Raw genomic sequence first — 23763 nt, forward strand, 5'->3', positions numbered from 1 at the left:
CAGTGCTTGGCTATAGTTAGAACGTCACACAGACTTAAATAGACAGATATATATAAGTTTTGGGGCCAGTGGGTTTTTAAGTTACTGCAGTAGGTTAGACCTGAGTAGTAACTGAAGAATATAATGCATGAATGTTCTCTCCCTTAACCAAATTTGCAGCTTGGCATAGAGGTCAGAGGGTCATTTGGGCAGGTATGGGCTTCCAGTGTTATCAAGGACCTACCTATAACCTATAATTTGACAAACTCTGTTATCCAAGATAAAGTCTCTTTCTATTCTGAATGTGTTTCCTTTTTATTTTTAACTTATTTTTCTCTCAGCTTTCCCAGTGAGATGCAACCACGTGAGGAAGTATGTCTGCGACTGTGGCTTGAACCCTGATCTCCAGTCTCCAATCTCATGAAAGTAGGTAGAGGACAAGGGTACCTGCTTCTGTTTCTTGGGCCCACAGAGGACATCTGTGTTGGTGTTTTGTTTTGGAAAAAACAATCTCAGCAGGAGCAGAACTGGGCCTCCATCCCAGCCTCACTACTTACAAGTTCAGTGAGCTTGAACAGGTTATTCCATCTCTTTGACCATGAAGACAATAGGAGAGCCCAGACCACCTGGGTTCAAATCACTAATTGGCTACCTATTAGTTACATGCCTTCAAGAAATTGTCTCATGTGTTCTGTGCCTCAATTTCCTCATCAGTAAGTAACATTAATCCACTTCTAAGTATTAGTATAAAGATAAACTAAGATAGTTAATATAATGCACTTAACTTATATCTCAGTATAAACTAAATAATAAAAAATATTACTTATCATTAGCATGAATTACAAAATGTTCAATATATATACTTCACAGAACTATCATATTTAATGAGATTATTTAAATACCCTACAATGACACCTGACATAGAGAAAGATTTCAGTAAGTATTAATTCCCATGCCTTTTTCATTTCCCTTTGGCATAAATCCCTATATTTCTTCAAGTGCCTATCCTCCGGTCTTAAGTCCCTTAATCATACTATTTCCTGCTTAACTCCTGGTCAGATTCTTAGTGGACCTTTCATGCTTCAGAATCTTGGGTTGCACATGCTCCCAGTAAAGTGAGATTTTCTTAAACTCCAAAATTGCTGTCAGCTGCCTTCATCTGTGCCCTGTGGCTTCAGGTGCTTCGGCCCTGAAAGCTGAACTCTGGACTTGGACCCCAGTACCTGGGAAGATGGTCTGACTGGGAGAAAAGGGGGCTTTTGTTGCCCAACATTTCAGGCCATTGCTAAATTAAATATTGGACCTTGAGACTGTCTCTACATTTAAACAACAGTTGGTGTTATTTTCTAGAACCTATCTGCTGCTTTGAGATTTCTGGTCCCTAGAAAGCCTATAGATCTGGCCTGAATTGTTGTCACCAGTTCAGATACTATGTATCTCTGTCTCCTCATAGTAACCCCATTAGACAGATACAATTATTATGCTTATTTTATAGATAATGAGGCCGAGCTAAGAGGAGTTAAGGCATTGCCCCTAGTTGATGGGGCATCTCATGTGATAGTAGAATGTAAAATGCTGCTGTGCTGTGCCTCCCAACCCTTTCCCAAGCTCACCCCTAAATTCACAATCTATCTCCCTGAGACTCATGGGCTCCACCCAGAGCCGCCAACCTGACCTGACCACCTATCTGAGCCCACAGACCTATAGCTCTTCTGGGCCCTGATAGCTGGCAGCTAGCCCTGGCCCTGCCCTCTCTGCAGCCTCTGATAGACACATCTTACATGCCAGCTCTCCCAAAGACCCTCTGGGGGCCTTGGGTTTGCTGAGTCAGTGTTTCCTGAAGTCTAAGCCCTGAGAGATTACTGCTCTCAAAGTTATACTTATCAACTTTTCCATTCCCACCTCCTTCATCCAAAGCGCAGTTCCCCTGCTTTCCCAGTTCCATCCAGCAAATGCTCCTCCGCAGTGCAGCAAGGGGCTATGAGCAGCAGATTCAGTGTCTGACCTGGGTCTAAGCACTAGCATTGTCCCTTATACCTCTGGCTCTACTCCTCCGAGTTTAGTCTTGTCATCTAAAAATGGGGGCAATAACTGCATCTATCTTATGAAGTTAGTGTGAGGATAGACACTGGCACACTGTCTATAAAGCAGAAGTTTAATTGATTAGACTTTAGAATATAAACTGTCTCAACAAATAGTAGTAGATTTTATTATCCCTTAACCCATCTGTCTTCCCCCACAACTCCCCTACTCACTGTCTATATCTTTACTCTCTTTCATTCGCATTCACTCTCTCTTCTTTATAGTTACTCCCCTTAATACTAGTGGTTCCAGGTATTAGATGGTACTTGGAAATAAGCCATTAACAAGTGAGATATTTCACCAAATGGATCATCTCACATCTCAGCAAGGTGCAGGGAGGAGAGGCAGGAAGGATCAAGATCACTGGCAGGAGCTAAGGAAGGAACACGAGGCGACTGGCTTCAGGGCCTCCTAGAATCTGAGAATAGGCTCTGGATGCCGGGAGGGTTTTCTCAGGGGAAACTCCTTCCACGAAGAGGGGCACAGGCCCTGGAAAACCAGCTTTTAGATGCAGGTGAGGAGATTCTGAGAGGACAGACTGAAGAGAGGTGCTCTGGAGGGCTGGGGCAGGAAGCTGCCTGTCACATGAAGAAAATCTGCTCCGTGTAGACACCTGACTCCCTCCTCTTCCTGTCCTGTGGAGCTCCCTAGGTTAGGCCAGGATACAAAGCCTGAAACTCCTACCTGCTGGAGCCCTCAATGGGGAGGGAGTATTGTAGTTTTCACTTTACTCAGAACTCTTTCTTGCTATGCTTCTCCTTTTATCTCAACACATCAGTTGATTATTTGATTATCCGGTCAAAATGTGTGGGGAGAGCCTTCTCTCACATGCTCACATGTGTGTACATGAGGGGGAAGCACGGGATAAAGTATAATGACATACGTCGTCACATAGCTATGACAAGTCCAGGAATTCATCAAGATCAGCCTTGCTTAGGGGGTGAAAGCCCCTGGGAAACACCTCTGTCCTAGTCGTACAATCATGGGTGAAACACTTTCTTTCATGGGGAGGATCTCATGGCTTTTCCACTGAGCCCTTCTTTTTGTGAGATAATTTTTACAAAGTCCTTACAGAAATAAAAATCCTTTAATCTGTGCCACGTAGTATGACTCAAATCTCTGTTCAGGAAGCCTGCCTCACCATCTGAGAACATTCAGACATTTGTTAAACCCAGATTGCATGCACTGTAACATAACAGAGAAGCAGAAAGCCAAGCCCTTGAATTCACAAAACGGGCCATTTAAATGAAGGCTGTGATAGTAACCACCACCCCTCCTCCCTGACCTTGGAGAAATAAATAAAATGATATAAGTTATGCAAAATACTTACTACAGTGCCTGGGACATAGGTAAGCCTTCAATAAACTCAGTTGTTTTTATTATTATTGAAAATGAACTGATGTAAAGTGCATAACAAATAATTTGTGGCTCTAGCAGGAATGATCACAGTTAAACACAATAAAACAGCAAATATTTCTAGTATACTGAGCATGTATAAGTCACTACTTTAAACTCTTCAGATACATTAACTCACTCAGTGTCACAATTATCTTATGAGGATGTTAAAATTCTGTTTTACAGATAAAAATACTGAGTCATAGGGCTAATAAGAGGTGCTTAGTTGCCCCCCACTCAAGCAGTGCTGCTCCAGAGTCTGTGCTCTTAACCACTGCTCTCTACTGCCTAAGACTTCCCTACAGGAAACGGTTTGAGTCTCTGAAGTGAATTAGCAGTGATGGCTATGTGGGGAGAGTGTCAAGTTCTTTCCCAGTTGTATGAGAACAAGGCAGAGAGGGACATTCTCTCTTCACACATCTAGTATCCAGTGGGCCTGGCTGAAGAAGAGAATTTCATGTTGAATGAGAGGACCTGGAGACATCTAGTACGCGAGTATTGGGTTCAGTGACATTCCCAGTTTAAGAGTTGAGGGAGCTGATTAATTTAATCAACAGAAATTCCACATTGGGACAAGGTCCATAGTTCCTAGACTACTATTTAGAGAAGAGGAAACTGAAGTTCAGAGAAGGAGGGGGTCTTTCTCAGTATGGTTTAATTTGTCATGGAAATTTCAGGTAGGGCTCAAAGCTCCTGCCTTACTGTTCAGGACACTTGCCTTGAGCAGTTTTCTTCTAACTGTTCATTCTATAAGAAAGAACAGGAAGAGCATCTGAAATACCTTAGGTCATTTCCATGCCACAGCTAGAGCTGGGCAGACTCCAGGTTGTTTCTTTAAAAGTAAATATATCATTTAAATACATAAATAAGCAAACTCTGCTCAGGGGCTGGGAGGAAGAGGTTGCTCCTCCTGGGTCCTGGCCCTGCAGATAGTGCTATCAGAGCCCTGACAGGACCCCCTCCCAGTGTGGGGCCTTGGAATGAGTCAGCCTCACACACGAGCAGGACAGGCCATATCATTCTGACCTGGATACTGAGTGTAAAATAAGAGAAAGGACTGATGGTTATAATCTCAAGCTATGGCTATTCTCCCCCTAAAAGAAGGAACAACACTCAGAGGTCTATGTATACACTGTATTCTGTTTTGTGTGCCTGAGCCCCAAAGAGCTCTCTGCTCTAAGAGTAAAGGCAAGGTGGTTGCAATATATGCCATCTCATCCAAACCCTGGTCTGGCTTTGCCCACCAGTGATGAGCAATATCCCTCCTCCCAGGCCAGCATGCTTGCTTTTGCAGAGTCAAGGGATCATTGAGAAACTTACTCTTTCAATGTTTCCTATTTTTCTTGCTTCAATGGCTCAGTGGGAAAAATGTATGTGTTTTGTTTTTCTTCATGTGCTGACAATAGATTTAATTTCACAACATTGATGAGTTTGTGTAAATTCACAACAGCTTTTAATGGCTAGTGTCTGGAAAAGTTACATTATGGTGAATAGAAAAGAAAGCCATTATCACTGTAGAAAATAAAAGCTATCATCTCTAGGCCCCAGCTTTTTATAATAATATAAATATTATAAAAACTACTGAAATTATTGTGATTATGCATATGTAGCACCCAGTTCTATGACTGACACATGGTAGAAAATCGAGAAAAGGCTTTAAAGAGTATTTTAATGACTAATTTCTAACTTTACCTGAGGAATAGTAGACAGTAGATAATACATAGTCAATGTTCCAAAAATGTGACTAGGGTAGGGTCAAGATAGAGGTCAGGATTCAATTTTTTACAACCAAAAAGATGTAAAAATAGGAGCTTGAGTTTTTCCAACAGTGGGGACTGGGGTCCTATACTTCCTGGTTAGATGTCCTCAGATAGAAATCTCTTCAAAATAGTAGGTACCAAAAGGACACTGTTTAAAGGTAAATACTGCCTCCAGAACAGAAATATTTTCTTACAAAAAACACAAGCATGTCTTTATCCTGTTCCCTGAAGCCGTCAGAGAGGTGACCCCTGCTTACCTTCAGCATTAGAGAAGACTTGAGAAATTTGTGGTGTACCTTTAGGGGTTGACCAACTTTTCTCTTTTGTCTACCAAGTTCAATTCTCCTGTCTACTTCCATCGCCTGCTGCAGTAGGAGTGGGACTGAAAGTGTTGAGAAGCCGGGGACTCAGATCAGGGAAAATAGGACATATTAGTGTACATTCCCTATCAATAGATTCCTGAATGTTTTTTGTCTAATCACTTATGAATCACGAGTTGTGGATCAGAAATTGTTTCTCAAATTTTTGGGCTGCCTTTGACATCAAAATCTAACCTAGGCACAGTGAATTAGACAAGGCCAGGCATGTTAGATCTGGGACAGAAACATACCATTATCTCCCACTTATAGTTATGGAGTTGAATATTTGCAGTACATTTGCTTCCTTATTACCATTCATTTTGCTGGCTCTGTTTACTGTTCCTTTGTCAACAATACTTTTGGGATCTAGTTGTTCAACAGTTAATGACATCTGGTAATGATGCCAAGAGGTTTGGGTGGGCTATCAAAGCCAAGGCTAAGGAATGAAATGAGGGGCCACAGTAAGAAGTCAGATAAAGGGAGTGACTAGGGAGGATGTCTCATGAGGGAGCATTCACAAGATGAATAGAGAACAAAGAAAAGAGGAGAGAAATAAATATAATACAGACCCAAGCCTTTGAGTGATTTCCATCAGGTTCATGAGTAAGAGAAATGGAAAGACAGGAAGATCTGGCCTTTAAAATTTGGATTTGGGAGAGTTCTGGCTGAGGGAAATGTCTTAGTAACAAACATGGAAAGGATGGTCAAAATGGAATGTAAATGGAGACTAAAATTCACCAGGTGAACATTACTGGGAAATTGCAAGAAAACAGTTAACATCTATGAATTGGGACATCCATATGAGAAATGTCACTCAACAATGAAAGAGGAATGAACTATTGAAAAACACAACCTGGATGAATCTTAAAGGCATGCTGAGTGAAAGAAACTACTCTCAAAAAGTTACATACTATATGATTTTTGTTATATGATATTCTTGAAAAGATAAAACTATAGGAATAGAAAGCAGATCAGTGATTGCCCGGAGTTGGGAGTGGGATGGATATATGACTATAAAAGGTAGTAAGGTAGTATGGAGGAGTTGTTTTGGAGTGTTGGAGCTGTTCTGCATCATAAACAAGTCAATTTTATAGTACGCTAATTGAGAGCGAGCGAGAGAGAGAGAGAGAGAGAGAGAGAGAGAGAGAGAGAGAGAGAGAGAAAGAACCAGGTCTAATACTTTTGCTTTACACATGGAGAAACTGAAGATTGAGATGAGGCTTGGAGAAGATCACATGGCTAGAGAGTGTTTCTAGAGACACCTCCACCTTACAACACTCATCACCCCCCTCACACATACACACATATACACACTTGCACGCACAGCAAATCACATGCCCACCAACCACCCATGAAGGAAGAGAAAGGGGACAAGACCTAGAGAAAGGAGCTTCTTAGAGGTTTAGTTAAATTTTATTTAAATGTTTGGAAATGTGGAAGTAAAAAATTTTATTTTCAGATTTCAGTTAAAAAAATAAAAGGAAAAAAACCCATCAACATCTTCATTTCCCTGCTTTAATTATTAAATGTCTAAAACTATTACCTCCTGCCCAGATGGTATGGCTCAAGGGTTGAGCATAGACCTATGATCCAGCATCTTGATTTGATCCCCAGTCTGGGCACATGCTGGGGTTGTGGCTCGATCCCCAGCAGGGGGTGTGCAGGAGGCAGCCAATAAATGACTCTCTCATCATTGATGTTTCTATCTCTCTCTCTCCCTCTCCCTGAAATCAATAAAGACATATATTGTTTAAAGTATTTATAAAGCTATTACTTCCCATCCATAAATCAGAATTGTTACACAATTGCCAAACTCTGTGTCCTTAAATGGGATGTTTGGAAGCTGCACGTCACTTAGATATTTGTGTCCCTTCTCAAGAACTGCCAAGTCAGCATGAACATGCAACAGATTGATCCATGCAAAGTTCTTGAAATAACACCTGAAGCAGGGTGTTGTCTATGATGTGAAAAATTGGCATCTTTTGTGAATTAAGTAAATCAGCCCTAGCCACATCACACACATAAAATTGTTTATATTTTAAACAGCTTTGGGTATTTATAGAATGGCAGACAGTCATTCTTGGAAAGATAGGAAGCTAATGGGGAAACATAATTACTGACCTGGCTGCACTTGTATATGATAGAAAATAAGCTGTTCTGATTTGATAATCCTTCAGGAGGAAAGCATAGATATGGCTCCTGCTTTTATGTCAGTACTGACTCAAAACATTCTATATAGGAGGCTCTTAGGCTTCGCAAACTGAGTAGCAAAGGTCGGAATGAGAACAGAGAGTAAGAGACTTGTCTGGAAGCTGCACTTATTTGGAGCAATAGTGTTTTTACTTAAGTTCTACTGTAAATATTCTTACAGTATATTCTTACTGGATTGGTAGATAAATATTGATTTATTAATTGAAAAGATTTTTCAAAGAAATAAATTATTTTAAAATTTGTATTTTGAATTTTATTTAAAATTGAAATCTATACATGTACATCTATTTCTAAAAATCAGTATTTCAATATTTATTCCACTTTGGGGGTTTTTCATTGATTTCTGACAATTTATACAGGCTGTTTAAATATTGGTAGAGTGTAAAATTATATTATGGCATCCCTTGCTACCTACTGCATGAGTAAATTTGGGTTATCAGCTCAATCCCATCACTTTTTCTTATTTATATTTAGGTTCCTCTGTTTCTTTTACTGAATGTAAGAGTTCTCTTGTATCATACCTAATTTTATTTTTCAGCACAGTGCCTCTAAATTTGCACCACACATTTATTGTTGTAGGCTGTCTTCCTTTAACAATTGTGGGAGTAGTATTGAAATCCCCTTCTAATGATTTCTTGGGAAGTAAGGTAATACATTGCATTTTTCAATTTTACCAAAACCTTTTACTTGCCTAAGTTTTAATGTCATCAAATGTTTTCCTTTTTACTTACTGACATCCTGACATGGTCAGTAGGGTGCAGGTTCTCTCTATGTAGTTTGTATTCTAAAATGATGTTCATTGCAGACCAAATGGTAAAGGTAACTAGCAACTTACGTTCCTAAATAAAATACACTTAATATGCCAACTTTATAAAAATAAAATAAGCAGTACATAGAGAAAAACAATCAAAATGACAATGAAGGGAACCCTTGAGCCCAACTTTCCAAGAAGCATCACTAACCGTTTGCACAATGACTGAATCCTTCAGAATCAATTTATCAGTTTTGAGCTGCCCTGTATTCATATATTTCTCCTAATTTGGAGGAATTCTTCATGTTTTAGCATTTAGTTTTTTATTAGTTTTCTCCCATCACAAAATCTAAAAGGATGTGATTTTTGCTCACCCCAAATTCTGGGCACAGTCTTATCTAGAATCCAACACTAAGATGCTCTAACTTGGTTCAAGAATGATTATAAAAGTAAATTGAATTATACAACTTGTTTCAAAAGTGATATAAAAAGGTAAATAATAAAACGTGAAGACTGGAAGTTGTAACTCTAGATTTGGAAAGAAAATAAAGAGAACACATTCAGTTTAGGGCATTCTGTGCTTTGAAAAGTCTCCTAGAACAGTTATGTATGTGGACTTGAAGTTAGAAAACAATACGAAAGGTGAAGAGATTTGAGAATAATAATTAGATTAAATTAGATTAGATTGGAAACTTAGATTCAAATGACTAGAATTGGTTATTGAGACCATGTGCCATGAAAGCTCATCTGCTTGAGTGTGAACCTTAACCCTACTTCTTACAGGTTCTTGGTCTTTATAAACTCAGCACTTCAGCTTCCTCATCTGTAAAATGGGGATGATAGAAGCTGTTGAAAGATTGTTCTTAGGATTAAATAAATACTCCTAAAATTTATGATAAATATAATCCAAGTTAATTTATGCAAGTGTTGGCACAAGGCCTGGAAAATGTTAAGAGCCCAATCTTGGGTAATTTTGCTTTGTTTTTTTATGTTTTTCAGGAGAGTATAGAAGGAAATGTCTAGGATAGATTTAAAATAAGCAAAAAAACAAAAAACAAAACCAAAAAAAAACAAAAAAGACATTGACATGAGAGTTTCTAAAGAACTGAATAATAAAATATTATCTATTATATAAATTAAGAAAAGGAATCAGAAATAAAAATGTCAATGGACTGGAGGTCCTGGTGTTGAAGGAGAATTCTATGTTGGAAGTAACTGAAAGAGAAAGAGCAAGAAGTGATATAGTCATTTTCAAAGACTATTTAAAGCCTCTCATAATATTATTATTTTTTTCTTTTTACGTTACAGTTTACATTCAATACAACTTCGTATTAATTTCAGGTGTACATCATAATATTATTCTATTATCTATAAGTTTTTACCATATAAAAAGATTGTCATATATTTAATAATTTCCTACTGGCTGATTATTCTTCCCTCCTAACTATTTTGACAGTTCAACAATTTCAAATGTTTATCTTTTGTTGATGGTAATTGTTGTAAATAATTAAAAATATGAATGCCAGTAATAGCATGCATTTTCTCAACCCCTCAGAGACTCTTACCAGGTATATTTTTTTAAATTAATCTTTATTGTTTAAAGTATTACAGGTGTCCTATTTTTCCCCCAATTGACTCCCTCCATCTCGCTCCCACCCCTTCCCCAGGCCTTCACACCGTTATTGACTGTGTCCATGGGTTATGCATATAAGCATATAACTTCTTTGGTTAATCTCTTCCCACCCTCCACCCCCTTCCCTCTTTCCTCTAAAATATGATCATCTGCCCGGGGGGGCGTGGCTCAGCGGTTGAGCGTCGACCTAGGATCCAGGTGGTCGGGGTTCGATTCCTGGTCAGGTTACATGCCCAGGTTGTGGGCTCACTCAATGACTCTCTTATCATTGATGTTTCTATCTCTCTCTCCCTCTCCTTTCCTCTCTCTGAAATCAATAAAGATATATTTAAAAAATATATATATATATATATATATGATCATCTGTTGCCTGTGTCAATGTCTCTGGATCTATTTAGTTCGTCAGATTGTTTTGTTCATCACCTTCTGTTAAAGAAGACCCTTCAGCATTTCCTGTAGTGCTGGTTTGGTGGTGATGAACATCTTTAGCTTTTCATCTGTGAAGCTCTTCATCTGACCTTCAGTTCTAAATGATAGCTTTGCTGGGTACAGCAATCTTGGTTGTAGTTCCATGTCTTTCATCACTTTGAATATTTCTTGCCACTCCTTTCTGGCCTGCAAGGTTTCTGTTGAGAAATCAGCTGACAGTGGTATGGGGGCTCCCTTGTAGGTAACTAATTGCTTTTCTCTTGTTCCTTTTAAGGTTCTCTCTTTGTCTTTAATTTTTGGCATTTTAATTATGATGTGTCTTGCTGTGGGCCTCTTTGGGTTCCTCTTGTTTGGGACCCTCTGTGCTTCCTCAACTTGTAAGTCTATTTCTTTCCCCAGGTAGGGGAAGTTTTCTGTCATTATTTTTTCAAATAGGTTTTCAATTTCTTGCTCTCTTTCTTCTCCTTCTGGCACCCCAATAATAGGAATGTTGGGCCTCTTGAAATTGTCCCAGAGGGTCCTTATATTATCTTCTTATTTCTGGATTCTTTTTTCTTTTTGCTCTTCTCATTGGGTGTTTTTTGTTTCCTCATGTTCCAAATTGCTGATTTGATTCTCAGCATCCTCTACTCTACTGTTGATTCCCTGTAAATTATTCTTCATTTCAGTTCATGTAGCCTTCATTTCAAATTGCTACTTTATTATGTCATCAATTTTCTCAGTTATTTTTGTAAAACTTTTACTAATATGGTTGAGCATCCTTATAAACAAAATTCTGAACTCTGTATCTAGTAGCTTCCTTGGATCTATTTCATTTAGTTCCTCTTCTAGAGATTTCTTCTGTTCTTTCCTTTGTAACATGTTTCTTTGCCTCCGCATTTTGGCTGCTTCCAGGTGTTTGTTTCTATGTATTAGGTAGAGCTGCTATGTTTCCTGGAATGTGTAGAGTGGCTTTGTGTAGTAGGTGTCCTGCAGGGTCCAGTGGCTCAGCCTCCCCAGTTGCCTGAGCTGGGCCTTCTAGATGCTCCCCTTTGTGAGCTGTGTGCACTGTCCTGTTGTAGTTGAGCCTTGGTTGCTGTTGGTATCACTGGGAGGAATTGACCCCCAGGTCAATCGGCGGAGGACCAGCTGCACCTACAGCCAAAGAGCTGCTATGGAGCAGGATTTACTTCAGTGGAGCTTTGGTGTTGACCAAGTGCGCCCCTTGAGTGTGTCACTAGTGGATGTGGTAGGGTTGTAATCCAGCGTAGTCGAGTCTGACCACCAGGTGCACTATCTCTGGGGCCTCCCTGGAGGTAAAAAGTCAGCCTCTACCAGTGCCTTGCCCAGGGCACCCAGCATGAGCTACACAGCAAACCGTAGTTGGCTGCTACTTGTGCTGGGCTTGGAGGTGTCTAGGAGAGGCTCAGCTATGAGCCAATGCAGCTGCCACTAGGGCCAGGCTGGGGCCACTTATCAAGCCATATGGGGCCCACTGCTGCTTGTTTGAGAGATTTTAGGAAAGGCCTAAGCTGGAGTGGCCGCTTGCATAGAAAAGCCCCTGGAAATGGCCTGGATGAGCTGCAGGTGGGGAGGGGCGGGGCCTCCGGGAATCAGGGGGCGGGGCCAAAGGACTGAGTCAGGTGCTGGCGATTCAAATATGGCGCCTGCCTACCGGCTGTGTGCGGGGAGGACTCGCCAAAGGAGCCATGGCCTCTGCCAGCTCTTCTGCCTGGGAGAAAGTTGCTCCTCCACCTGTTGTCCCGATTTCAGGCAGGTTAGTTCCCCCCCAAGTGTCCCAGGTCCTTTCAAGCTGCTGCCCGGCACTGGGCTCAGAGGGAGCGTCCGAGTGAGTCCGTGCGCCGGCCCTTTAAGAGGAGCTGCTGGGGCTCCCGCAGCCTCCGCGACCCTCAGGGACAGTCCCCGCTGGTTTCACAGCCCGGAGTTTGGGGATGTCTCTTCCCGGCCCTGGAGCCCTGGGCTGGGCGCCTGCCGTGGGGCTGGGACCCCTCCCTCCTCCAGGAAACCTCCACCCCCGAGATTCCCTCCCAGGTTTAAACCTCGGCACCGGCTGTGGGCCCGCGGGGAGTCTCCGGGATCCAGCCCCATCCGCCCGCGTCTCCGGCCCCTCTTACCGGTCTCGGTGCTTCTTCAGCTCCCTGGTTGTGGGGCTTCTGTGCAGCCAGATTTCAGGAGGTTCTGAGTGACGGTGCTTCTGTGCTTTAGTTGTGATTTTGATGTGGCTGCGGGAGGCGGCGGGGGCAGCTGCTGCCTACGCCGCCATCTTGTTTCCTCTCTCTTCAGGTGCATTTTTTGTTATTCTTAATTGACCGATAAGATAACTGAGGCTCAGAGATTAAATCACCTGTTCAAGATCACAAAGCTGTCTTTTCTTCCAAGGCCACATTCTTTCTGCCATACTATGCTGTTTTGTTTTACAATTGTTTTTATTTCCTAAGAATAATTTACACAAATAAATTTACTATATTCAAAGGTATAAAAATGATTGCAGTTTTTATTCTTTTTAAGTATAGTAGAATGTTTTTTATGTCTAGTGTATATACTCTGTCCATATTCTGTAGGGAACTTTGGGGGTAAAATATATGTTGCGAATGAATATAATTTTATACATAATAATATGGTATAAAAGTTAGAATTGATTCCATTTCTTATACTATCTTTTTACATTTCTTAGCTGTTTTTGCTTACATGTTTTGAGAGTAAGAAAATAAAGATCAGGACTGTTACATCTTTTTAAAATAATTTACAAATATGGAATTGCCTTGTCTACTTCATGGTTTGTCTTTGTACTTCTTTCCAGGTATCTCTCTATTAGATACAAGTATTATGTTAGACTTAATCATATTGCCTGACAATTTTTTTGTGTATATTTTCTCTTTAAGTTCTTATTATATATTTTTCTTTAAAATGAATTTAAACTGACTGGATTACATGTCAATTGGTCTACTCAATATTTTCTTTCATTAAATCAATGGGAAACTTAAAATGAGAGGAATAAAAAAGCTAGGTGAATTAAGAATGATATCAGACAATGATGGAGGGGATCTAAGTCAATAGTTTTCAAAGGTTATTTTGTAAATTACCATTTAAATGAAGAAATAAATTCTTCAAGAGAGTATTTTTGTTATAGAATATGGAAAATCACTCCAGGGATCCTGATAACATATAGGAACATGCATGTTTTCAAATTAAAAAAATAAAAAAGCCATGGACTAATTGCTGATTGAATACACTGGTATTTCATTTGTCAATATATTTCCTATAATTTTGCTTAATGTGCAAAATTCTTTCTAACCTTTCTTACCTCTTGATGAACTAATAAAACATAGCTTTTCTTCATATATTGCTGACGTACAGATGCTGGTCATGTTGACTCATGCAAGGAATAAAATGCATGAGAGCCCCTAAGTTAACTTTTCTTAAATATCTTATGTTTTTCAAAGCTATAAAATTATAATATTTCCTGAAGGTAGTTTATTACCAACCTCTCATTCCAGAAAAAAATATGTTATTATTAGAAGATTTCCATGACTTGTATCACTTTTTCATATGTAGAGGTTATAAACCACAGAACACAAAACAAAATCTCAGGTGTGCGAGAAATTGAACTTTATTTTATTACAGGTGATCTAGAGTCCTCATCTCATTAGTTGGAAAACATCAGATATCATCAACTCAAGGTCTTCTCACTAGTCCTTGGTGGACAGCTACCCATGCTGTCAGCTGCTGAAATCCTTGCTCTTGTTAGGCTTCTGGTTGTTATGACAGCAAGACCTCTCTTGGTCTGAATACCTGACTCTCATCTATTTCTGATCCACTCTAATGCCATGCAATACCAGGGGTTTTTCTAAAAACCTTCATCATCTTTGATGCACTGTCAGGCATAGAGGAAATATCTGAACTGTTTTCCACACAATGCTGGGAACTCTATCAGGCTATATCATTCTCCTTTCTTTGTATAGGCCCTGTGATCATTTCAAGTGTCATTTACCTCAAGTAACCATTAAGCCAAGTGATTCTGCCAGAGTAGAAAATGAAAGAAAATAGCAAACCAATCTACCATGCAGTGCAATAGAACAAAGGTCAGTGTCACTGGTGATGCAATGGGGCGAGGGGCTGAGAATCAGAGCAATGGCTCTGTGTCTTTTAAATGATGGGAATGCCAGTCCTTTTGATTCTAAGACACATTGCCATCATATAGTTCATTCTGCCAAGAAACTCATCTTTCAGTGGGTAGAACCCCTTCAGTAAATAAATCAAGCTTAAGTTCTATGGAGAGAGAGAAGGCGATTGATACCATTCTGGATCTGCTTGGTCTTAATACTATAGATTATTGGATTCATAAATGGGGGGAAGAGAAAGTAGACATAGCTCATGATGATATGAACTACATGTGGCACATATTTCCCAAATCGATGAATGAGGGTCAACCCAGTCACAGTGACATAAAAAACCAGGACACAGCTAATATGGGAAACACAAGTGTTTAGAGCCTTTGCCTGCTCCTTACCTGAAGCAATGCCCATAACAGTCTTAAGGATTAGGATATACGAGATAAGGATAAGCATAGAGTCCAAGAAGCCAGTCAGTGAGACCAAGGCTATAGGGTAGAGCCTGTTGAAAGTGATGTCAGCACAAGCCAGTTTGATCACATCTTGGTGCAAGCAGAAGGCATGGGAGAGGACATGGGATTTGCAGTAGGAGAATTCAGAGAGGGTGATGATTATGGGCACAATAAGTATAAATCCTCTCATTAGAACCCCTAGACCTATCTTTACCACTTTAGCATTGGTGAGAATGGAGGTGTATCTCAGGGGGTGGCAGATGGCAATAAAACGATCATAGGCCATCACGAGCAAAGCTCCAGACTCCACAATTGAGAGTGAATGAATTAGATAGGCCTGGAAGTAGCAGGCCCCATGGCTGATCTCTCTGTGATCCAGCCACAGAACACCGAGCACAGTGGGCATGGTTGTCAAAGTCACTCCCAGATCTGTGGCTGCCAATATAGCCAGAAAGTAGTACATAGGCTCATGAAGAGTGTGGTCTTCTCTGATAAGGAAGAGGAGAGTTCCATTGCCAAGCATAATGGAGATATAGATGACAAAGAAGGCGATGGAAATCCAAGGATGAAATATCTCCAGACCTGGGAAGCCAGTCAGTAGGAAAGGAGCAGCACTGATGTTGAACCACATGGTGGACCCTTGTAATGAAACAAACAGACAAAAATAAAGTCTTTCTAAATTAGCCTTGTTCAGTAGGAATATAATTTTAAACCACATGTATGATTTCAAATTTTCTAGTAGTCACATTAAGAAGAGTAAAAAAGGGAAGAGTGACAAATAATTTCAATAATGTATTTTCTTTAATCTGCTATATCCAAAATATTGTCATTACAAATGTAATCAGTATAAAAATCATGGATGATATATTTTACATTTTATTGTACTAATGCTTCAAAATCCAGTATTTAGTTTACACTTACAGAAAATCCTAACTCAAGCTAAGAATAGATTACAGTATTGGGTAGTACACCTCTAGACTATAAAATTATTTTTGTCATATCATTTAAACAATTCTTTTTTTATATATCTTTATTGATTTCAGAGAGGAGAGGGAGAGAGAGAGATGGAAACATCAATGATGAGTCATTGATCGGCCACCTCATGCATGCCCCTGACTGGGGACCGAGCCCGCAACCCAGGTATGTGCCCTGACAGGGAGTTGAACCTCGATCACCTGAATCCTAGGTCAACACTCAACTGCTGAGCCACACCTGGCTGGGCATATCATTTAAAAAATAAGAAATCAGTCTTTATATAGAATTGTGCTCACCTTGTATCCCTCCATAAATTTTTCATCCCAGATCTCTAATTCCAATATTTTCTAATCCTTTATTATCTGGGTTGGAAATCCTCAGCTAATGCTTACTGGAGTGTCTGACCTGATCGCAACTGAAATCCAATGTCCTTTGTCCATTTTCAGTTTTGTCCTGTCTTCTAGTTTATTCTCATCTCTATTATAAACATGTTTTACATTATAGGAAGGAATTTGGTACTTTCCTTTTGGATTCACCATTCATAATATGTGTTCATTGATTTGATGAATAAGAATTGATGATAACTACAAAAATGAACATTAAACCTCATGATCTTGTGAGAAACAAAAACCAAGCTTTCTCTGGGTTATGACACCTTTACTTGAATTGAATCTCACATTATAGTACTCTATGTGGTTAAATTATTATGCAAACTCACAGGATCGGCCCACTCAGGGAGCCTCAAAGAAGGGTGCCTGAAGTCTCTTCAGATGTCATCTGACTTTATGTGATTTTTATATTACTAAAGTTTATGGAGTTTACAACTTTCTGCTTCAAGGAAGTATTGCATTTGGCTCCAGAATACAGAATATGGAAACTTGAAAGTGACTCTTTTTCAATTCCTAAATTTTAATTAAAGGCAATCAGATTTGGCTCTATTACTTAGTCACCTGATATTCTTGCTTCTTTAAATCTCATAGTTTTGTGCTAAATGCAGGGCATATAGTGATAAAAAAAAAGCAGATATTTACACTCTTGTTAGAATGGCCAAAATCCTGTATATTGGCAACGGCAAATACTGGCGAGGATGTGGAGTAACAGGAACTCTTATCCATTGCTGGTGAGAATACAGAATGATACTGTCATTTGGAAGATAGTTTGGCAGCTAAATTCAAAACTAAACCTACTCTTACATAAAAAATGACAATTGCAGTTCTTGGTATTTACCCAAAGGAGTTGAAAATTTATGTCTACACATAATTGTCAGAAGTTGGAATCAAATAAGATGTCCTTCATTAAAGGAGTGGATAATTAAACTGTGGTACATGCAAACAATGGAATATTATTCAGCACTAAAAGGAAATAAATTATCAAGTCATGAAAAAGCATATAGTAAGCTTATGTGCATCTTACTAAGTGAAAGAAGCCAATGTGAAAAGACTCCATATTATATGACTCCAATTCTATGGCATTCTAGAAAAGACAGGAAACTGAGATTATTGCCCCAAGAAACTGAATTCTTCCAACAATATGAGTGAGTTATGGAATGGGTTCTTCTCTAAATCCTTCATATAAGAGCCCAGCACAACCATCACTTTGATTTTGACCTCAAGATTCCCTCAGCAAAGAACCCAGTCAAACCTACTGAACTTCTGACTTACAGAACTGTGCTATTATGAACGAGTGTTGATTTAAGCAGCACACTTTGTGGCAATTCATTCCACAGCAGTAGGGAACTGAGGCATTAGGGGTTACTATCATTCATATCTTAACTACTAATAAAAAACTAATATTTAGAAAGTTTATGTAAGTTAATTATTGTGTCAATTAGCTATTGCCACATGTAAAAGCCCTTTACGACATTATACATTTTTTTCTCATTCATATCCATGGATTGGCTAATTTTGGGTGTCCCTGGCTGGGTACCTATGATGATTTCTGTCTCTTTTGATAATGCACCTAAGTTTCAGATGGATGTCATCTCCATCCTATGACTACTTCTTCCTTTTTTATGTCCATTACACTCTTGAGTTTATTACAATCTATTCTTCACTTTGCCCTCTCCAAGTTCCATGTCTTTTCTGTATCACTCAGACTTCAGCACAAAACTTAACACAAAATGTTTTGTCTTTCACATTTCTACTATCAGTCTCTCTCAGACCTGTGTCTCTAATTAACTCACTCTAATTAAAACATAGATGTACTGCCCTGGCCTGTGTGGCTCAGTTGGTTGACTGTCATCTGGTGCACCTAAAGGTTACCAGTTTGATACCTGGCCAGGGCACATACCTACTTTGTGGGTTTGATCCCTGATTAGCCATGTACAGGAGGCAACCGATCGATGTTTCTCTCTTTTTCTCTCCTTCTTTCTTCCCCTCTCTCTCTAAAAAATCAATAAAAACATATTTAAAACATTGTGTACTCCCAACTCAATACTAGCATTGCTTATCTTACTAACTGCTATATTAAACATCAATTCTCCTGGAAGAAACGACATATTTTGTCCTACTGATGATGAGATTATTTATAAAATTTTAATTCTTTTATTATTAACATGGTGATGTACTGCTTGTCTTGTATGCTAATTGTTAAAATGATTTATGTAATGGCATTGACTTTCAAATAATACTGATACCACAACCGGCTAGTGTGTAAGCTGTCTGATCCATAGTCTTCTCACAAATGTCCAGATAAGAGTCACCAATGACTCACCAAATACCTATATATGTGCTACCATCAAGCCCTCCAGACTTTAATTTTTCCCCAGTTGTGGATATGATTGATTGATCAGCCCTGACTTTGTCTTACCCACGGAAGTTCTTATACAATGATTATTTCTAAGCCTTAATGGAACAGCAATTCTTAATAGGCATTGGGGTAAGAACACACACACATAGTTTTGTCCTATAACTGAGAATTAGTCAAATCACTGAAAGCAAAAGGCACATAGAAGAGGAAAGAAATAGCAGAAATACCGTGTAGAAAGATATGAGAGAAAGAGTACTGAACATAGAGAACAGAACCTGGAGGAAGAGAAGATGTAATGTAGAGTCCTGCGTGTTTCATGACAACCAGCTCTGCATACTCACTTTCATCATCAATCTTTCTTCCCCTCCTTGCCTCTTCCAAAAAATATTTCTCTTGTAGAAAAAATATTCTTGGTAGCTCTTGGCTAACAATCCATTAAACTGGACAAAATCCATAGAGACAAATAATAGCTTTCCTCAGTTTTCTATTTACCTTCTTGCAACACCTACACAAAGGAAGAGTAGTCCAAGAAGAGCACTTATCTTTATTTTTCTTACTATTATCTCCATTCCATTCTCCCACAGTAACCAGAGCCTTACCTGGGATACCAGGAACTAAGGGGAGAAGTGATGCTGTAGAACCTGGTGGGAAAGTTATTTTTGAAGACTGCTAGCATTTTTTAATTGGTGAAATTATCTGTATACAAAAATGGTTCCCCAGGGTCCCTGTAGCTATAGATAATTAAGGCTTCTAGGATATCTTTTCCTGGCCTCTTTGGGGGAAGGAGATGAGCCCCCAGAGCTGTGTCCCATATCCCCTCATTTTTGTTGCAGACAGAAAACAAAATTGTAGCTTCACCTACGAGATAGAAATTGTGCTGTCAAATCATCTTTGTCCCTTCAGATCCCCACCTCAAAAGAGAAGATACTATCAAAACTACATTTGATTTTTCTATTCCTAAATCCTGGAGCAAGTAAACTCACTAAACTTAGATGAAGCTTGATCATTTCCTGACACCTACCTTTGCTTGGTTTTAAATAAGATCACTCACAGTACCAGACATATGCATTCCTAAAGTGATATTTTCTCACAAATGAATTCAATTGCTAATAAATTCAAGCAGTGAGCTTTTTATCTGTCTCTTACTCAGTCTTACCCAGAGGTCATAGTTCTTGCTGATAGAACATTTCAAGCCAAGTGAAAAATATTTCATTTTAAGTATTAAGGTGATGTCATGGACATTGATGAAGGTGTTCTTACCATCCTTGAGTTTCTGTAATAATCTGTAATTGAGTAGAAGGGGTATATTCATATTCTGTCAAAGACACAGATCTGAGGGACTCTGTTGTCTTGTCTGAGCTTTGTCTTGTAAATGTATCCTAGAGCCTAGCTCGACTGTGAGATTTTAAAATGAGGGCATATGCAATGTATTCAATCATGCAGGTCACATTTTGGCTTTTGACATTTCAGATTCAATTAAATTCCTCCTGAACTCTCCTCTGTTCATAAGTCTTTGTGAAACTCAGTTGAATTTGTAAAATCATGATTAAGAGGCGGTCTCTGGAAATGACTTGAGTCTGAATGTCCTTGTGCCTGAAAACTTTTTATACTTAAGTACAAATTTAAAGATCACAATTTGGGAGAGCCATATTTTGATCTCCAAATGAGATGAAAGTAGTGAGCACCCAAGGTAATCCACATAATTTCCAAGTTGTCCTCTCACATTTCAGGAGATAGATTTACCCTCTAATTTACATAACTCTCCTACTCCTTATGTATAACAGCACTCCTGGCAACGCCACTTTCTCTAGAACAAATGGAAAGCCATTTGCAGCAACATGCCCCAAGGTTAGAATGACTTCCTAGTGAGGCAGAGGACAAGTCTCTGGAGCAGAGGAACAGCCTCTAGCATCTATCAGCCAATTCCCAAGCTGCTGGGCTTGGGGTCCTGGGAGGAAGTGAGCAAAGCACCAACAGTGTCTATCTTTTCATTAAGCAGCTATTTATTAGAGGCTGTGTTATGCATGTATTTCCCCAAACCGTATTCATTTCCTTCATATTTCCTGCTGTACTGTCTGTAAAATATAGAATCGCTGCAGCATAACCTCTCAGAAATGGGAGGGCTTCCCATCTCATGTAATGAAAGCCTGTGATGTAGTGTTTCCTGACAAGAGTCATCAGTTAATGTCTATGTCCTTTTGGGCCACAGAACTCAACCGTAATGAGGCTATATGTTTTAAAGATATTTGGGTAGTCACGTTATTAAAAATATCTTACTTTTTTAGTTAAAATATTTTCCCCAGGCCTTACCATTCTTTGGCTCTGAACCTGGCTCTGGTGCCACAGAGCTAAGGTCCCATTTCTGTTTCATATTATACATGACATAGACGAGGGTAACAGTCAGGCATCTAAATACCTTCACTAATGAGTCAGGGAATCCTTTACCCTAGAGATTTCCCAATTTGTCAAGCAAGCAAATGTGTTCACGTTTAACAACTTCCTTTTTCTATGGAGTTTGATTTCATTAGTCTTCAGCATTTCACACTACTCTGTGCAGATGCCATTGTTGAATTTTTTCCGCTGGAGGGTTCATCTCACCTTATCCATTTTTATGGTGTTTCTTCACTATCCACTGCCACTGCTACCTGTCAGCTTGGTGACAAGCACTAGTGTCTGAGGACATAAACTCATAAATATTTATAAAAATAAATTTTATGTATGAGCTTATTACTAACATTGATATTCTCTGAGGATTTAGGCTACAAAATAAAAATTGGCTTACATTTTATGATTGCATAGAGAGACCCCTGGGCCCTTTAAACATTTTTAATTACTCTGAGTATCTAATTTAATACTCCTAATGTTTAATAAGTATCATTAAATACATCACTTTTAATTTACTCTATAAAGTCTGTACTCCTGAGAAGGAACCCAGCAATTCTTTGTTAATTAACTGAGTGACACTCATCTGCCTTTCACCCAGCATGAATTCATTTTGTGTTTAGAGGAGAAATAACCTGCTGACTTGTTTAATCATATTATGGCTTTTCAGTGTATCTCTAATATTTCTCACTCTCTGATGTTCTCTAAGATGTTTTTGGTTTTTTTTATTCACAGGAATGCACACTCAGGCTTTCATTTCCTAACTCAAACTTAGTATCCTTATGGAAATTATCTTTTTAAGTCCATGCTATATAATTACAATATTCTTTGGCAGACATAGACTGATACTTGCTAAATTTTTTCCTAGTATAAATTCTTATATGCAATAGATCTCCTGTAACTGCATGCTGTTTAGTCATCTCAGTAAGCCACCGGTGAATTTATTCATCATTTCTCCATGCAAGTACTTGTTTGTTTTTTTTTGTCTTCAGTGATTTTAAGCAAAATTACAGACTTCATGGATTGTCCTGCATGAAGGAGATTCACTGACATGTTGGTATGTTGGTCCAGTGCACTGCTCTGAAATCTACCCTGATTACACATACAAAATCTATTTGTAATGTTTCTTGGGAGACACTGTTGCAAATAGATTGCTAATAGCACCTAGCATTTTATCAAAGAAAGACCTATGTGAGATCTACAGAAAACTAAATCTTGTGATGATAGTAACATACAAACAAGAAAATCATGTGCTTAATTTGAAGAGAAATCAATGTCTAGGTGGATTTCAGCTATCTCTAGTTCTTCTGTATAGGTAAATAGAGGTTCTCCTTTAATCTCTCCCCAATTGTTCTGTTTTTACTTTCACCCTATAGCTTCTTCTCAATGAATGTGTTTCCTCAATTATTCTCAAATGAGAAATGGATCTCTTAAATAAGGACAACCATTTCATAAATCATTGACCAAATGGTCAGCCAAACTTGTTTTTCTGCCATATTTCTGTATTTTGGGAAAATAGCTCCCTATCTAATACTACTTTACAGTTTTAAATATTAGTTAGAAGAGATTCACATATCTGTAACTAAGATGATATAATTATTAGTAGTACTTCGGCTATAAGTGACAAAAAATAAAGTATTTTGAACAAAACAAAAAATAAACAAGGGAGGATTTTATTGGGCTGTGGAATCAGAAAGTGAAATTACCTTCTTTGCCATTGAGCCTCAGGAAAACATGGAACCAAGGACTTGATGGTTCTTGGGGATTTTTCATTTCCTTATGTATAATTTAGTCTAAATGCTTAGTATAGCCTGAGATCACTCATCTGATGGAAAATACAACTATGAACAATTCCAAGGATTTCACCTTACTACTTCTACCACAATGAAAGCATAACTGTTTTTCATGATTTTATTTTGAAAAAATACTGAAAAAGATTCTGACTGGTTGGCTTTACTTGGCAAAGAGTAGGGTTTGGAGAGATAATGGAAAATATCAGCTGCTATAAGGAACAACAAATTTGAAGTAGAAGAAAGAGAGGTTCTCAAAAGAAGTGGGTAGGTGCTGCTTCTATAAACATAGTGGAGTACAGAGTAGAAAATGCAGTCCACTAAAGATAGACTATTTCAGTGGAGTACAATTTATACCGGCCTTAGGATGAGAAGACATGAGTGTAATCACAGTTACGCTGGTTATAAGCTTTATGTTCTTGGATGAGCTATTTAAATTTTTTACCTTCAGATTTCCCATGTATAAATTAGTGGTAATAATGCCTACCTCATGATATTATTATGAATAAAATAAGTTGTGGATAGAGTAGAAGTTGAGGGACTCATGTTTGATTTCATAGACAATTGAAAACTGGATATAATTTACCATCACACTCATACTCATATTCAATATGTAGCATTCAGATTACATTACTCAGATGTCATAGAGGATAAAAGGGTAGAAAATGAGTAAAATAATAGTTACTCTCTTTTTATAACCTTAGT

At 38.7% G+C, this 23763-nt stretch overlaps 1 protein-coding gene across 1 annotated transcript; it reads right to left on the minus strand.

The window, feature by feature from the left end:
• Positions 1 to 14861: 14861 nt before the first annotated feature.
• LOC107538614 (olfactory receptor 51B2-like) lies at positions 14862 to 15794 on the minus strand. The gene has a single exon (XM_016214933.2). The coding sequence runs from the start codon at positions 15792 to 15794 to the stop codon at positions 14862 to 14864; it is 933 nt and encodes a 310-aa protein (XP_016070419.2).
• Between the last annotated feature and the right edge of the window lie 7969 nt (positions 15795 to 23763).

Source organism: Miniopterus natalensis, chromosome 11, assembly GCF_054644295.1.
Source record: "Miniopterus natalensis isolate mMinNat1 chromosome 11, mMinNat1.hap1, whole genome shotgun sequence".
NCBI classification, from domain to species: domain Eukaryota; kingdom Metazoa; phylum Chordata; class Mammalia; order Chiroptera; family Miniopteridae; genus Miniopterus; species Miniopterus natalensis.

Bases quoted from the DNA above. Each gene is read 5' to 3' on its own strand.
- LOC107538614 (XM_016214933.2), bottom strand. From the start codon at position 15,794: ATGTGGTTCAACATCAGTGCTGCTCCTTTCCTACTGACTGGCTTCCCA.